General features: G+C 39.1%; 1 protein-coding gene across 12 annotated transcripts in view; it reads left to right on the top strand.

Annotated features, from left to right (window-relative positions):
* LOC111575847 (muscleblind-like protein 1) overlaps window positions 1-15,672 on the top strand; it is a 67,930-nt gene extending 52,258 nt beyond the window's left edge. For 2 of the 12 annotated variants that reach the window (XM_055012209.1, XM_055012210.1), the window contains 8 exons: window positions 704-922; window positions 4,498-4,737; window positions 6,715-6,768; window positions 7,605-7,755; window positions 8,822-8,857; window positions 9,701-9,792; window positions 10,147-10,220; window positions 11,911-15,672. In XM_055012209.1, coding sequence (XP_054868184.1) covers window positions 704-922; window positions 4,498-4,737; window positions 6,715-6,768; window positions 7,605-7,755; window positions 8,822-8,857; window positions 9,701-9,792; window positions 10,147-10,203 — 849 coding nt within the window. In that variant the 3' untranslated portion in view covers window positions 10,204-10,220; window positions 11,911-15,672. The remainder of the gene's footprint in view (window positions 1-703; window positions 923-4,497; window positions 4,738-6,714; window positions 6,769-7,604; window positions 7,756-8,821; window positions 8,858-9,700; window positions 9,793-10,146; window positions 10,221-11,910) is intronic. The other 10 variants (XM_055012211.1, XM_055012213.1, XM_023281218.3 and 7 more) reach the window with 10 other exon arrangements.
* The last annotated feature ends 969 nt before the right edge of the window (window positions 15,673-16,641 follow it).

The raw sequence follows: 16,641 nt of genomic DNA, 5'->3' as shown, positions 1-16,641 counted from the left end.
GTCCGGCCCTGGCTACCACTATTTTATTACTCACTGCATCCTGTTGGCAGAGGCTCAAGAGACAATCCTTAGACTGGGGCTGAGGTCAGAAACGTGCAGAGAAAACTTGCAGTGCACAATGTCAGCTAGCATACTCCTTAGCCTCTCTCTTAAAGAACTGCAGCAGGAGCTGTCGGATGTTTTCTCTGTCAAACTTCAGTACAATGCATACAGGCAGTGCATTGTTGTAGCTCCTCTACCCCCTCACATGCACACACAGCTTGACGTCCCTCATGATTGTTGCTGCCGTCTTTGTGATCTCTGGTACACGAAGCATGTGACTCCATCTGATCAACGGGAGAACTATAGGTGACTCCACATACTGAGTGCAAGTGAATGACAAGCAGCCAAGAAAGAAGATACATTCTTTTTCCTCAGATGTAGGGACATTAATCATCTATTTTTCCTCCTTCTTCTTTCTCTCCACATCCACAACCACAGTTCCTATCCTCTGCTTTGCCATTGACAATTGCATGCATCTTTTATTTCGCCATCAATATACAGTATCTTCAAGGGGTAATTTGAGTAGGAGTAAGAAAAGATGGCATTATGCTTGCTAGATGTAATTAAATATTCAACATTTTTATATATAGACTCTGAGAAAATGTTATGGGTTGATTTTGCTCAGTTTTGACTAACTCTCCTATTTTGCATGTGCCCACAGCCCATGTTTTCAGTCACACCAAGCCTTGCAACCAATGCCAATGCTGCTGCAGCAGCGGCTGCTGCGTTTAACCCCTACCTTGGCCCCGTGTCGCCCGGCCTGATGCCCGCTGACATCTTGCCCAGCGCCCCTGTACTGGTCACCAGCAACCCCAGCGTCCCCGTACCTGCTGCTGCTGCTGCTGCTGCACAGAAACTAATGAGGACAGACAGACTGGAGGTGAGAAACACAAGCATGTACACAAACCGAAGCAAGGATAAAAGGCGAAAATATGACCACATAAGTGTATGCGCACATCACTGATCACACAGATGAGAGGATTTGCATAATTATTTTGTCACTTTCATATCAGTCACAGATTAAAAAAACAGATTACCAAAACTCTAATAAACAGATTGGGCTTTGAAATGTGGGCTGTTCCTATTTGAATATTAAAGGCAAAGGGTTGGAAAGTCTTGCCTCAACAGTTTCTGTTTGTAGACTTTAATTATGTATCTGGTACACAGTTTCTGTTACAGTAACTACATCCCATTACCATAATACAGTCATTACCCAGACTTAAGCAAGGAGAAAGTGACGTTAATGAGAGTGTCTCTCTGCAAACATTACTGTTGCTGCTCTCATCAATAGGCAGGAGACTATATTGTTTGGCACAAGCTCACGTTATACTGTACAAATGTGTCATTTTCAGAAAAATCTTTACTTCTTCTACGGAAGCAATTAGTCATGTGAAACCTGATGAGTGCCCCTCCTCTAGCTGTGTTTAAATAATCATTAATTGGACAGTAAGTCAATCTCATCCATTATGTAGCCCCACCCGAGATACGCTCGCAGTGGAAAAATGGGGAAATCGTTGGAGGCAGGCAGGAGGCGTGCAAAAACGTTAGGAAGGTTGCATTTAAGATGTAATGTTGGGTAGGTGGGTAATTAATGGGGGTGAGGCTGAGTAAGTCTCTACACCGACTGAACGAGTGGACAACATGCAGAGCAAGAGAATGGGTCAATGACAGGAAAGAGAGATGGAGATGGAGATAGGAAATCAATTTCTAGACCTGTTGTGGTCATCAGGGGAGGGGTTGGGGCAAGCAGAGACAAATATAATAGAAACAAGTGATTGAATTTCATGGAGGGATTAGAAGAAGCTACGTTGCAGAGCAGGATTTCTTCAGGCCCACACCTCCAGACACAGTCCATACCTTGTGTTATGATGCAATACGTTATGAAGTGTAACGATTTCTAGTTAGAAATCCATTTTCTATTGATCAACGAACTGCTGGTGACGTTGAATACAGTGTACCGGAGATTATTCACAGCGCTCCTGTCCCCAGATGATTTGGTTTTAATGTGGCTTATTTCCGTTGACATTGTCGTCATGGCGACGTTAACTGCCGGAGGGAGTGTTGTGTCTTGTTGCTGCTCTGTTCACGCATTAACGTCACACCAGAGAATCTGCTATCAGCTTCTAAATCGCAGACACAGAATGAGTCGTGCTTTTTCCAGTATACCATTTCTACAAGTAGTGCAAATGTTGTTGATAGAATATGTTTGATTCAGAAATAAATATGGATCAACTGAGCTGTGTCGGTTTGACCCAGTCACAAGACATGTGACGTTTATGGTGTAATAACGCAACAGAGTTCAGGGATCACAATGATGCAACTGACTGCAGGCAAACAGTCTCCCACTTGCCTCAGATGTGTTTTGACTATTTTGACTGTTTTAAACTCAATTTTTTTTTGCTTAAAAGTGATAAATGAGCTGATTAATTGTTAATGTGTTACTGCTAAATGTTCCGGACCTCTGACCTTGAATAAAAATCATATGCAGACCTTTGAGTAATAAGTTTGAGAACCCCCGCTGTCGAGGCTGAGGATAATTGGAGGCAAGCAGTTGTTGTTGTTAGTAGAGGAGCATGCATGCAGGCCTTGATTGATAGCATTCGAGTCTCGTAAACAGACAAAGGACATGAAATATTTATTAGCCAATTGCAATAATGATCTGCTCATTTTTACTGCTTTCCCCTTCTAGACATTCAGGCCTTGTGGTCAACATCGCCCGTAGCGCTCAGGCTGCCTGCACTGGTGAAGCTTTTTGATTGGTTGAATTCACATCCTAGCCTAATTTGTTAGGAACTAGGTTTGCTAAATATATCTTAGTCGACGAGGCCAGCCATATTTTAGTTTCTAGTGTGTGTCATTCAAAATAAACATAGCTGGAATTCTGTGGACGGACACACATGCCAGTCAGTAGATATGTTACAGACTGTTTCCTTGAGGCTGAGAGAAATTCCTGTTTTAGAAGACAATCCTTCAGACTGTTTTGCTGGGAAAATATTTTCTGGTAGCCTCCTTGTCTCTTTACCCGTGTGGAGCCACAATATCAGTATACTGCAACATCTCAAGCATTCATAAAATCATATGTTGCTTACCTGCAACCATGGTAATGTAAATGGCCCACGGGGATAGTTACCATGGGGACAGAAATATGATTAACAGACCCAGTATTTGTTTGTCCAACTGAGCACTTTCACTGGTTTAGCTTCTTCTAATGCTTAATTAACCACTGTTAAGAGAGGCGCACTTGTCCACACCTGGTGCTGAGAACATCAAATTGCCACCATTTAGTCGTCTTTCTTCTCTGATTGTTCTTCCACTGCAGCCACATTCACTTCGTCCCCGAAGATCCCCCCCACTCTGTCTCCTCGATCCTCATCTCTCCGTCCTTTACTCTTTATTCATCAACCACGCTTACATTTTCCTCCTCTCCCGTTTTCCCTCCCTCCCTCACCCGCCTCTCCTACATCTGCCTGACAACAAGGCAGTCTGTTTAACTAAGACCAGTGGCAGTAGTAGTAATGGTAGCAGGAATTAATGTGTGTGATTGTGCACATGTAGGTGAACATTAGTGTGTGCCAGAGAGACACAAAAGACAGACAAAGGGAGAATCCTACCTCATCCCTCACACCGATCAGTGATTGGGGATGATGAGCTGTCATGGCAGGAGACAGAGCAGGGTTAGTTTGTAGATAACGGTGCTGGTGGCCTTTTGTCTGGCTGCCGGTCCGCCACAAATCAAATCCTTTATGCATGCAGACATTGCGACCGGTAAACACACTTGGTAAATGGATTGTTCTATCACGCACAATAACTGATAGATCAATACAACGCGCCGTGAAATTACATTTCATTTGGTGGAGGGTTGCATTTTAAACGCATTTCTGACTCAGCAGTGGTACTCAGGAAGATATTTGAAGTCATTGCACGTATCTTGAAGTGTCAGAATTTGCTTCTGGGAAAAATTGCTGCCTCATAAATCATATGTGCATCCACCTTGTGTGTGTTATTATGTCTGGGTTGCTGATTACGTCAGCTCCAGCCTCCCTTGAGAGTAACCAGCCTCATATTTCCCATGAGCCTCATTGAGCCCCCATATTCAGACCACAGGCTGTCACAATCACTTTCTCCTGACTGTTCATGCAGGTGCTGCCCTCTTCTGTCCCTCTCAGGAAGGACAACAACATGGCTCATTTGAATAATGGATAAACAGTGTGTGATTGATGAGTCTGTAAACTCTGGTTAAGATCTGTTCTGCTTATCAGTCAGCAGTAATGGCTGAAGCTGTCACCAAGATTGGTTAGCTCTGTCTGGCAAAGTGATTGTCAAGTTCTGAAATGACTGAACAGATTGATTACTTCATCAAATCTGAGCTAAAGTGAGCAGTAACTTCATAACATGTGCGTTGGTCTGGTTTTTGTGCGCATTTATGGTCCCTCACTGGTGTGTTTTGTGCCCCAGGTATGCCGGGAATACCAGCGGGGAAACTGTACACGTGGGGAGAACGACTGTCGCTTTGCCCACCCGTCAGATAGCACTATGATTGACACCAACGACAACACAGTCACTGTGTGTATGGACTACATTAAGGGCCGCTGCTCAAGGGAGAAATGCAAGTACTTTCACCCTCCGGCTCACCTGCAGGCCAAAATCAAAGCCGCCCAACACCAAGTGAACCAGGCTGCAGCTGCTGCAGCCATGGTAGGTATCTATCTGCAGATTACACCACCAAGAACCAGTCAAGCTCAGCATCATCTAAAGGATTAGAGCATCATCAGTTAAAACAAATACATTATCATGTAAATTACAGTGCATGTAGTTAATCAAACTTGATTTCTCATGTAAAATCATGAAGCTATTTGATAATTAGGTTAAGTGGATAAACCTTATATAGTATTTGGAGAGACAGGGTTGTTTAGGCAAACACCTTCTGCCCTACAAATTCAAGTCTCCATTGTTCTTGCACTAAAAAGACACAATGTGTGCTTTATTAGCAGCAGGCTGTAGTGATCGTGCTAGTATGTGATTGAGCCTTCTGCTCCCCTCTCCTGCTCGTCCTTGTTTTGCTGCTTTATTAGTTGTATATTTTGCTGTTCACAGTTATTAGGTACGTTAGGTTTTTGCTGAGAAGACAACTTTTTAGACCACAGTTCATTTCGATGTTAGTCCCGCAGTGCAGTGATCATTTTCTCTAAAGGAACACGATGAGGTTTTGCTCAGCCAAGTACTGACATTGTGCAGCTGGTATTCCAGAAAGGAGGGTCGAATTGATTCCAGTTAACCTTTTACATTTAAATTATTCCATAAAGCCAAATTAGGCATAACAGGATTAGGCCTGCCTCCACACCTGAACGATAGTATCTGTAATAATTATCCTTTATATTCGTCTTCTCTTTAAAATGTCAAACATGGTCTCTGGGTCAATTCCTCTAATTAGCTTGTATGGCATTTAAAATGACAATTAGTGGTGAAGAAATGCAAATTTTACAATGTGGTTGCAGACTGAGACTAAACGAGCTTCATCAACTTTGTTATACTCACATTCCAGTTCCAGGACGTAGATGAAGATGTAATGTTTTATTGTTGTTGTTTTTTTTCTGCTGTATTTAAGCCAAACCTAAAATTAGCTTCAAACTCAGTCAAGGATATGACACACATACATAAAATGATTATGCAATAAAGAATAAAATACTGTAATATGCTTTTAATTGCTGTCTAAAAGAAAATGCACATGCAAATGACAGAAAATGCACATTCACCTTCAAAGAGGCTTTTTTTTATGCAGCCCTGCGGAGGAGTTTGCTCTTGCATGTATAGGCTTATTGAGTCAAAACATCACTTTTAAGTGATTATTGGAAAATGCATTCTTCAAGCAAATTCTAAGCAAGAAAATAAACTAACACACTAAAGTACCTTCATAACTTTGGTGCAAGCCCGAGCTTTAAATTTAAACAGGCAATCTATACCTTGTTGGCAGAGTTTATTTACCTAATAAAGGCAATGATAATAGTGACTTATGCTTATCGTATAATGAGATAACAGTGTGATGAGAGAAACATAGATGATAAGCCCTAACCACCTTAACTGTAGTAAAAACTTGTGGTGTTGGTGTTATGTTCTGTTTGTTTGATGGTAACAGCAGCTGCACTCTTTGTTTGAGAATTAGAATCTTAAAATGGTTCACAACCGAAGTTCACATGCAGTCATATCAATTTCGTTCCAGGACACTCATCTCAGACTGCAAGAAAGCAGATTATCTGGAGAAGGGACCATTATGTTATGTAATATTCCTAATTATATGTCTATGCAGTGATAAATTCCTTCAAACAAATCTGGTTAATTGGCAAATCCTCTTTTCTTGACCAGAGAATTGCAATTGAAGTTAGACGGCAGTTCACGAAACTGGATTTTCCTCGAACAATAAATTGTCTCAAGGGCCATAATTCTTTTCAGTAACCCTACAGCCATTAATGTGCATGCCCTAGTCTTGTAATTGTTGTATATTGCATTCCAAATGATTTGTTTTTTATTTGTTTGTTTGTTTTTTGTTTGTTTTTTTTCTCACCAAACCCACACTGCACTGCCGCCCCATGATGCACCTCCGCTTGCTGGTTTATGTTAATGCGCTTGAACCCCATTGGCCCATTGCCATCATGTGCTCGCTGCCTGCTAATTAAGACACAGTCGGCTGTCAAATCACTGAAGCGACCCCTCGACGCAACTTTTGACCTGGTACTATGACCTTTCACCTTTTAGCTTGGCATGTAGCTGTGGTGTGATAGATATATTTTGAAGCTATGTATTCATTTAACTAAACTGAGGAAACACCGAGGGGTGATGAACTGATTGCAGATTTGCATCTTTAAATAATTGCTAAAAGGCCCATTTCAGTCTTAATTTAAGACATGAGTGACCAAAAAAAGAAAGGAACTGAAGTCAGAAAACCCACTACAGTTTTTAAAGTCAGTTCATCACCTTAAGCGAATCTCAGAATAATTCACAGGAGGCATGAGAGTGCAATGTTTTAGTGTCTAATCAGATGTGGTAGTCTTTGCATGATTTTGTCACTTCCCATATTGCATGTGTAGTTGTTGAAGAGGTGTCATGACAGTCTTAACATGGCTTATAATGTATTATTATCATGGAGCTGGCAGTGCAGCTTTCCCTAACTACATCATTTCTGTTGATGGTCCAAAAATCAGTACAATATATTATATTATCATTAAGTTCCCTTTACAGAAAGATCCAGCTGTGCCTTAGCCTGCAAAATTATTATTGTTATTATTGTAATATTCAAAATAAGGTTCATGACAATGTGCTGAGGACTGTCTCTGTCCTCACTAGTGAGATAGATGTCACAATTTGTCAGCTAGCGCCACTGTCCTGTCTTGCTCTGACAGAAGTAGTGTAGTCCACTGCTTGCTCACCAATATTTGGAATAGCTGTTTCGGAAGGGCAACTTTGTCTTCTAATGAAATTCTTTCTTCTCTCTGTCCTGAATGTCACGGCTATCATCCTTTGATTTCCCTCACTCCCATCCCTTTATTTTGGTGTTGTCCCCTCATCAGGGGCTCCCTCCCGTCCTGCCTCCTTTACCAAAGAGACCTGCACTTGAAAAAGCCAACGGTGCCACCACTATGTTCAATGCTGGCGTATTCCAGTACCAACAGGCCCTGGCCAACATGCAGTTTCAGCAGCAGGCTGCCTTCATACCATCAGGTAATGCCTGAGCCTTCTTTAACCTACATTTGTGGCAGTTATCTCACCGGTGCTGGCTGTAAAATCATGTGTTTGTCACGTCCTGATTGTGTTTTGGCATCAGCAGTGAATGGCTGAATGTGTGATTTCATCCTATAACGTACATTTATAATTCCTGAGTGTAGGTTTGGTGTCAAAAGTGGGAGGAACAGCTTTTTTCTGCATATGCATTGTGCTAATATTGGTCCTACAGCACCAGCAAGTCCCACCCATCAGATAATCAGAGCAGCTAAACGCTTTGTAACAGTGAATCAGATGAGCAACAGATATCAGTTAGACAGATATGATTTAGTGGATCAAATGGAAACTGATGTGAGCGAGGGCGGCGGCTCTCCTTCATATCCAGTGGAAATTATGCTCTTTGTGTACAGTCGTGTGCATGTATTTTATGCACACACAACCACACACACACACACACACACCGCGTGTTTGAACTGTTCTTCTTTGGGCCCTGCATAGTCATCTTAACACTCTGCCCCATATTCTCATCTGACAGCCTAAGAATAACCTGCCATCGATTCCCCTCTGAGAGAGATTCAGATACTCAGATCCTCATATGTCCCACACTATTGGACTACAACACACTTTGAGGATCCAAAAAGCAGGTCATTCATAGTGCAAACAGCTGCTATATGCTGCTGACAGGAAAATGGGGCCACTGGTAGTGTTTAATCTGCCCATCCATTTAATGGAGCAGTTGAAGAATAAAGTAGCGGCTGTGCCAGGAACTTTTTCAATTTTTCACATATCGTCTCACTCACAGCTTTCATGCATATGCTTTTATTTTTGCTGTGCAGTGTGTGTGTGTGTGTTTGTGTGTGTGTGTGGTTGCAGTAGCTGTCACCTCTATAACAGTACTGTTGCATATTCACTTATAATCACTGTATTGAATACGGCAGGTTAACATATTCACAGCACAGTTTGTTCATATCCAATATTGTCTGACTTTATAACACTTGTAATGGGTTTTCTTGATTTCTTCTCCCCCCTATTCACTCCACTCCCTGTTGCAATGCATGATGGGCAGGCTCGATATTGTGCATGACACCTGCAACAAGTGTTGGTAGGTGCCAGCTTTCCTTACTGATTTACCTTTGAGCCCATTTTAGTCACTTCATTCAACTCACCACATAATGTGAGCACATTCTCCATTCTGTGAATTTAGACTTTTACTCCAAATGGCATATTTAACCTCTTTCAGTCAACAGTGTGGCTGATTTTGTGAATTTTGATTTTGAACTTAATTGTGTAATTTCAATTGGAAGTTCTGTGTTTTACTATATTCTGCAGTACATTTTGGAGGTATGATGAATCCCTTTTTGCTCTGCCACAGATCTGTCTGTCACCTAATGCTTGTTGCAGTTTAAGATCCCGACCCCTGCTTCATTTTACTTCCATCCCAAGCTCTCTAACCTCTTGAACACCTCATTATACCGTCTGGTTATGAATGCCATATAAACATGAGGAGTTAGGGAAGTGGTAAAAATAGATGGAAGTTTTTAAGAAATATTTTGGTATTTTTTGGAGGAGTAAATGTGACTAATTTGCAAAAAACCCAATGCTTGGTTATTATGAATGCCCCCCTCTAAATATAGATATTATATAATATATAATATAATTTCTAAATTTATATTTTGCTCTTCAAATTCCCAATCAGCTACCTTGCACTCTAAATAATTTCTTTAATGTTCCCTTGTCCTCCTCCACAGAAGGTGTGTCACTGTTGCTTTGCTAAAATTTAAGTAATTGGGACTGCGAGAATAGTAAAGATCACCAGAAAATAGAGCTTTCTCATGTTTATTTGCATTCTATACACAGATGTAAAAATGAAGTGTAAAGCATTAAAAAAAAAAAAAAGCTTTGAATCTGCTCTGGTTCATCTGCCTGTGTGATCTTTCCCTCCAAGTACCCATGATGCACGGTGCTACTCCAGCCACTGTGTCTGCAGCCACCACATCTGCCACAAGTGTTCCCTTTGCAACAGCAACAGCCAATCAGGTTTGCTCCTCTCCTGCCTCCTCTCACTCTCTTTCACTTCTGGTATCAGCTCTGAACTTTTCAGTGTCTCTTTCAGTGTTTTTTTTCTTTTTTTTTTTTTTAACTCTTATGATTCCAGTGTGCCACATAATGAAAAATGCATGAATCGTGCACCAGGCTCAGCGCTGATCTTTGCTAGTTATTCCAAACATCTGACACTGAGATTACATGCACAAACACTGTACTTTATTATCAGTGTTGGTTGAAGTGCTGTTTTTTCTTCATTTCAGCTGATCCGTCTGTTTATTTCTCTCTTTCTTCATCGTCTCTCTCCCCATCTCCCCTCTTCTACTTCTCTTTCCCCCTCTCAATCAGATTCCAGTAATATCTGCAGACCATCTGACTAGTCACAAGTATGTGACCCAGATGTAGAAGTCTCAATCAGAACAGTATGTACCGCACCTCGTTCCAGCATCTCACCCACTGCGTTTGTACACTTCAGTCTACAACTTTTCCCCCAAAAAGTAACGACGCTGTTATGCCACAGAGTTGCAATACCTGCATATTTTTTAGCTGACAGAGTTGTTTATTATTTAATGTAGAACTTAAAGGAATAGTTTACTGTTTTGTTAAATGAGCTTGTTGGCTTCCTTGTTGAGAATCAGATGAGAAGATTATTTTCATCTCTGCAGGTCTAGAATGAAACTAAAAGCCGTAGCTGCTTAGCTTAACATAAAGAGGAAAACAGGTTAGGTGAAAAAAATATGTTTTACATTTTATATTTTTAATTGTTAAAATGAATTCATTGTGTGTTACCTGGTAATCTCACAGCAACTACAAGACTTCAAAATACCAACATATCATGCTTCCTGAAGTGTCAAATGACACTGGTATCAAAATAAAGTGCATCACCTTGAAAAATTTTACATTTCTAACCTTTTTTTTGTGGTGGTGTGTTATTCTAATGACTAGCATCTCAAATAGAAATATAAACATGAGATATTTATTAATATTAAAGGCAAAGTTAAGTAATATGTAGTAGGTGCTCTTATAGTATTCTAAAATTAGCCTTTGCACTCTTGGAAACCAGATATTTATGGCTTAAAATTTTTATCAGAAACCCTTCAGTGGCTTCAGTTTAATGGAAAAAAAAATGAAACATTCACCAGGCGCAATTCTGACTCAAGCAAGGGATGACTGCAACTCCTGCAGAGCGTGTTAATATGGCTGAAAGTAACAGCTGGTGCAAAATTATAGCATCACTTATGTGTGTCAGTCTTATCTGATGCAATCTGTAAGAGATGTTGGAATATAAGACATTACAATTATTATGATATACTATTATAATATTAGAAATTGCACACCCATGTGTGTGTTGTAAACATAAATATACTATATGAAACATTATTACAAAGCCACCAGAGATCCATTTGTATTCAATTTGCCTAATACAGCTTGGCCATTGTGGAAGTTTTCACAGTGATGCACCATTAATAGTCCATCAGAACGCTTTGCTCTTCTGATTTTCTACTGATGAGGTTTTGCTTCATTGTTCACTGCACGGCTTAGCAAGATGATTACAGCCACCTGTGCACTTCTTGTTTGGAAATGCAGCTGTAAATATCCTCCCACCTGTCTTATGACATCAGTTTTGTAAGTAGAATGTAAAACTATACTGTTTTTTTTTTTTTTTAGAAATAATTCATGCAAACTGTCTGTTTTGATGTGTAACATCATAATCATTTAACACTTTATCAAAAATAAACAATTTCAGTCAAGTAGTCCAAATAATTACATTTGTATTGGACAATTCTGCATCTCAGGATTTACAGTGTGTCTGATGCCTGTGTTCAGTGGCGATGCAAATTCAGTTAACCCTTTGGTTGCCTTTTTTTTTTTTTTTAAACTGCAGTGTCTAACTTCAACTAGATATATATACACCAATGCTGTAGAAGTGAACTTTTGTAAGAAGACTGTCGCCACAGACTGTAGTTTGGAGTTTACCAAGTTGTTCATTATCAGTGTCAGATTGCAACTGACAAAAGGAAAATCAAGAATCTCCGCAACAGTAAGCTTCTTAGGCGCTTGTCCACTTCCATCACATCTAATTTCCTCTATTTTGTTGACTTTTTTCCTCAGATGGAACTGAAGCGTGCTGGTGTCGAGTTCACGATTAACGGTCACCCTTCATGCCCGTAACATCAAGAGCGAAATGGAAAAACCAAATCTAAACTGGTTTGGAATAAATCTGCATGTTAACATAGGAGGCACAGTTTGTTAGAAGTGTTTTCATGTGTACTTCATGCACACTACTACACGACAACAGAAAAAGAACATCATTGCATCAAAGACTGCCTTTCGTTCTGTAGAGGCAACTAACCTTTATTCACCAGACACACTTTGAATGTCAACATTAAGGTAAACGTGTGGAGCGGTCGGAGGAGGAGGAGTCCACTCAACTGGTATGTCCATTGACCAAGAATCATGATTTATGTTGTTTGTTTCTTCATCGGTTGTTGGTCATCGACCTAAATGTGTTTATTTGTTTACACAAAGGTGCACCTTGTATTTCAGTTGAGGTAAAAGAGAGGAATAATCTGACTGAATCACATATGCATGCACAACGATTTTGTTTATGGTTTTATTTTCTTCAGCCAGTGATAAGGAAATTTACATGGGTGCACTCAGAGGCAAAATGGCAACTGAATGTCTGTGAGGTGTCTTTCAAACCTTTGTAGCCTACCTTTATATCTCTTAAGCACACGTCTTTAACCTTGCAGGCGTCCCTGTAAAGTGCCATACATCTCAAAACACATGAATGGTATTTAAGCAGTGTTACAAAGTGTTCGATTCAACAATTCCCTTTAATACGTCTGTTTGCTCTCTCGGACAGCATGTAGTGTCCAACGTCGTGACCCGTCATTACCTGTGATTCCCAATAGCACCACTGCTAATTAGATCTCCCAGATGGTCTGCTTTACTCAGATCTCCTACTGAATGAAATAGCTTTTAAATATTTTTTTTCTTTGACTTTGTTGTTGATGTCAGTCGTTTAGACATGAAATGACTGGATCTGTACTGACGCAGATCTCTGCTGACTCTAGAAGTCAGATGAGTAGTACATGTGGGGTTTTGGCCTGTGTGAGATGTGTGATGAATAGCTTTGAAGCCACAGAGCGATTGAGTCCAAACTGCTGTGAGACAGAAGTCAAAACCTTACAGTGCAACTAGTGATGGATATGTGACCTGTATGACCTGATTTGTTTTTCATTTGTATTTGTTAAGTATATTTTAAAGGCAGGTTGTCAAAGTAGAGTCAATGTAGAGTATATACAGTCTTGACATATTTAAGAATATTTGTTTTTAAAACCTGAGACCTGTTTTTTCAGATAGTCCACCAAAGTCTTTTTGTGTCACTGTTATTAGGTATTATGGGGGTAGACTAGTGGGGCTAAATTTGAAAACTTTACCGGTCCAAAGAAGAATCAGGTCTTTAGAGTAGATCTCTAGAACTCTTTGTTTTTTGGGTGTTTGTTTGGGTGTTCTTCAGGCATATTTAAATTGGTGGATAATACAGGGAAAGTGGCAAGAATATAAACGATTGTATTACTCATCCAAAGCCTTAGAATGTACCATCGGGTCAGCACAATGCAACATGCCATTCTGAACCATCCAGTTGCCTAATCCACGCCATATTAACACACACACAGCACTACATAATTGTCACTTTTTTCGTCAGTGTTTTCTTAACTTTCTTGTAGTTTTTTCTTCTTCTTCCTTAGACGAGGAGTGTTTTGTTTTGTTTTGTTTGGATGATATTTTGATATTAGTTCAGATTTTTAGTTTTGCTTATTATATTTATCTTTCTTATAATGAATATAAGGTACAGTGTGTGTTTGTGTGTTCCTCATGCACAGTTTCCTGAAATTCCATGTAATGTTAATTTTAGTATGATTATGATTGTAAACTCAATATTTTCTACGTTATGCATATTGTTGAACTGTATGCATATTGTTCATTTCTCTAGTCTTTTTTGTGTTCTTTGAACAAAGATGTTTTATATGAGTATCTAACAGTGATGAAATAATAGAACAGAGAGGCTGAGTTGTCACTGTGGCAACCAACGCCACTAACCGAGTAATATTTTAATGATTGTAAGGTTTGTAACTAGTCATATAAGAAAAAAAAGACTATTATAAAAATCTAGTTCTTAGATGTTTAGAGTAAAGACGTTATTTTCTACTGTATCCATTTCAAATAGTAACTATTGTTTTAATATTTTTACTCTCCCTGGAAATTGGGCCATGTTGGAAAACAAGCTGCATATTTGATCACTTTTCGGGGCGTTGCTGGTGGGGTCAGGTGAACGTGGTGAGTAAGGAGCTGAGTCTGCACGCTCACGTCTTACTCAACCAACTGCAAACAACAAGGGTGGGGTGGGGAATCTCGAGGCGATAAAAGGTGACAAAGGTTGACTTTTTTGCACTTCTGTACATAGTCAAAAAAGAGAGAATCGTGTATATTGAGATCTTATTTTGAATAAAAAAAACATAATGTCTATAACGACAAGGAATTTTGCTAGGATAACAAAAAAATCTTATGAAAGGCTGAACAAAATTGCTTGCATCAAAAGGGCACTGAGTTCTCACTCTCCTACCCCTTTCAGAAAAGGCCAAGTGTTGCTCTTCTTTTTTGTCAGCAGCTTGTAGTTTGCCAGGTAACCTTCCGGAGGAGGCGTCCACTATACCCTCCAGCGTAAGGGCCTGACTGGGTTTGTCTGGTCCCCTAACCTGCCTGTACTGACAGGTCTGTGTGTCATGGCCACGCCCTCCCAGGCCCAACCAATCACAACACGTCCTGTCTCTTTACTTTACTCAGAGAGGAGTGCATGTTAAAGGAAATACATATACCATTAAAAAAAAAATCACAACACAGTAATATTGAATAAGAAAACATTTACAAAGAAAGATGTATTTACAGTATACAATATTCTATCAATGTAATGGAATAAAATATATATTAAAAAACACAAAAATAGAATAGTGGTTTATTTAAAAGAAAAAAAATTCCTGAGAGTATACTCACTAAAGTGTCACCACTTGGAGAGTTAAAATACATGCAACACAAACACCACAGCTATAAGTATGTTCTTTATGTTTCTGTAAGCTGTGCTTCTAGTAGATGAAACTGACCAAACAGGAATGTAGTTGAACATCAGGCAGAATTTAAGAATAATCACAGATTGGAATATTGCTTGGTACTTTGGTCATTAAGTCCTCAGTTTGAAATTTTGACCTGATCATCTTTGTCATCTCTCATCTCCTACAAGCACGCATGCTTACATTTATGATATAATGTAAACTGAACTTTTTTTCATTTGTTGTTTGTTTTCTCTGCTTGTAGTGCTAATATGATGTATTCTGTCTTCTGCTGCAGTTTGTTTCTGCTTGTTTTTACTGTTCCAGCCCCCCCTGAAAGGATGTGTCGCGTATTTTGCAATGTTTGCCACCTCCTCTGGAAAGAGTGTGTAGAGAAAACCATTGATTGCAACAGTCTAAAGCCATAAAATACACAATCTCATCCGAATGAAATATGAGAAGAAATCAGAAATGATGAAGAGGTGGGGGAATGGTACCTTCTGAAGCTGACAGGAATGTGTTTGCTGTGGTTTTATTAACTAAAACATCATGCAATAATTCAAGTCATGAAGAGAGTTAATTTAACTTGTGGTGCACTATGCCAACTTTGATGGATGGATGTAGTTAAGAGAAAAGTTCCCGACACATATTTTCATGGGGCCTGCATTGCTATATTTGATTCTTGCTGTTATGAATAAAAAATGTAATAAAAATTTACAAATGAGCTGAAGTAAATAAAATTTGCTTAAGAGCAATTATTTCATTCAGGGACGGTATCTGAAGATTGCTTTGTATAATTTATGGAAGAGTTTGGCATTTTTTTCAGTCTAATTACTGACTGTCTTGCATACGTTAAATGAGTTAAATGAGCACATTAATGCCATGCTCATGTTTCTTCACTAAATATAAACTGTAGCCAGTTATAGTAGCTTAGCATTAGGACAGGAAACATAGCTTTGTTTCGTTTGTGTAGCGACTGAACAAACCAAATATTAAGTGTTAAATATGTGAGTTTTAGATGTGCTGTTAGACTGATTTTGGCACCTTTGGACAGAGATAAACAAACGCTAAACTAAGCTTAGCTGCTGACTGTAGATTCCTATTTACTGTACAGATGTGAGACTGGTATCAATCTCCTCATCTCCCTTTAGGTCGAAAATCATGTAAGTGTGTTTACCAAATTCCCCAAATCAAATCCGATTAATAGAAAAACATAAATAATAACATATACTGTAAAATTTACATAAAATGCTGGCATCTGTAATCACTAGTATTTTTACAGTGATATTATCTTAATTTACTTAAACAGTTAATTAATTACCGTTAAAATTACAGCTGTACTCACAGTAGAATGCTGCTAATATTTTAATATATTTTTTACAGTATTATTATTGCAATTTTCTCAACTAGTTAATAGCTGTGTGATTCATTGCAGTACCTACAGTAAAATATGAGGTTCGCTATTTGATACTGTAACTAGATTTTACAATAATATACTGTATTTAAATTGTGTTGTTAATGTGACCAACATATTCATAACTGTAGCTGCCTGTATTTCAAACACTGTCTTGTTTTAAAATGAAAAATCACCATTGTTAATTGCAGACATATACCATAAATAACGATATCTTTTTTCTTTGTAAATCAGACTTGAGATGTAATAGTTCTATTTAGCAATTCAAAATGCGTATATCACAAAACGCCTGCAACAACAACAACAACAAAAAAGAAA

The sequence above is a fragment of the Amphiprion ocellaris genome, chromosome 7, assembly GCF_022539595.1.
Source record: "Amphiprion ocellaris isolate individual 3 ecotype Okinawa chromosome 7, ASM2253959v1, whole genome shotgun sequence".
Taxonomy (NCBI): Eukaryota; Metazoa; Chordata; class Actinopteri; family Pomacentridae; genus Amphiprion; species Amphiprion ocellaris.
This window is presented reverse-complemented; position numbering and strand designations above follow the sequence as displayed.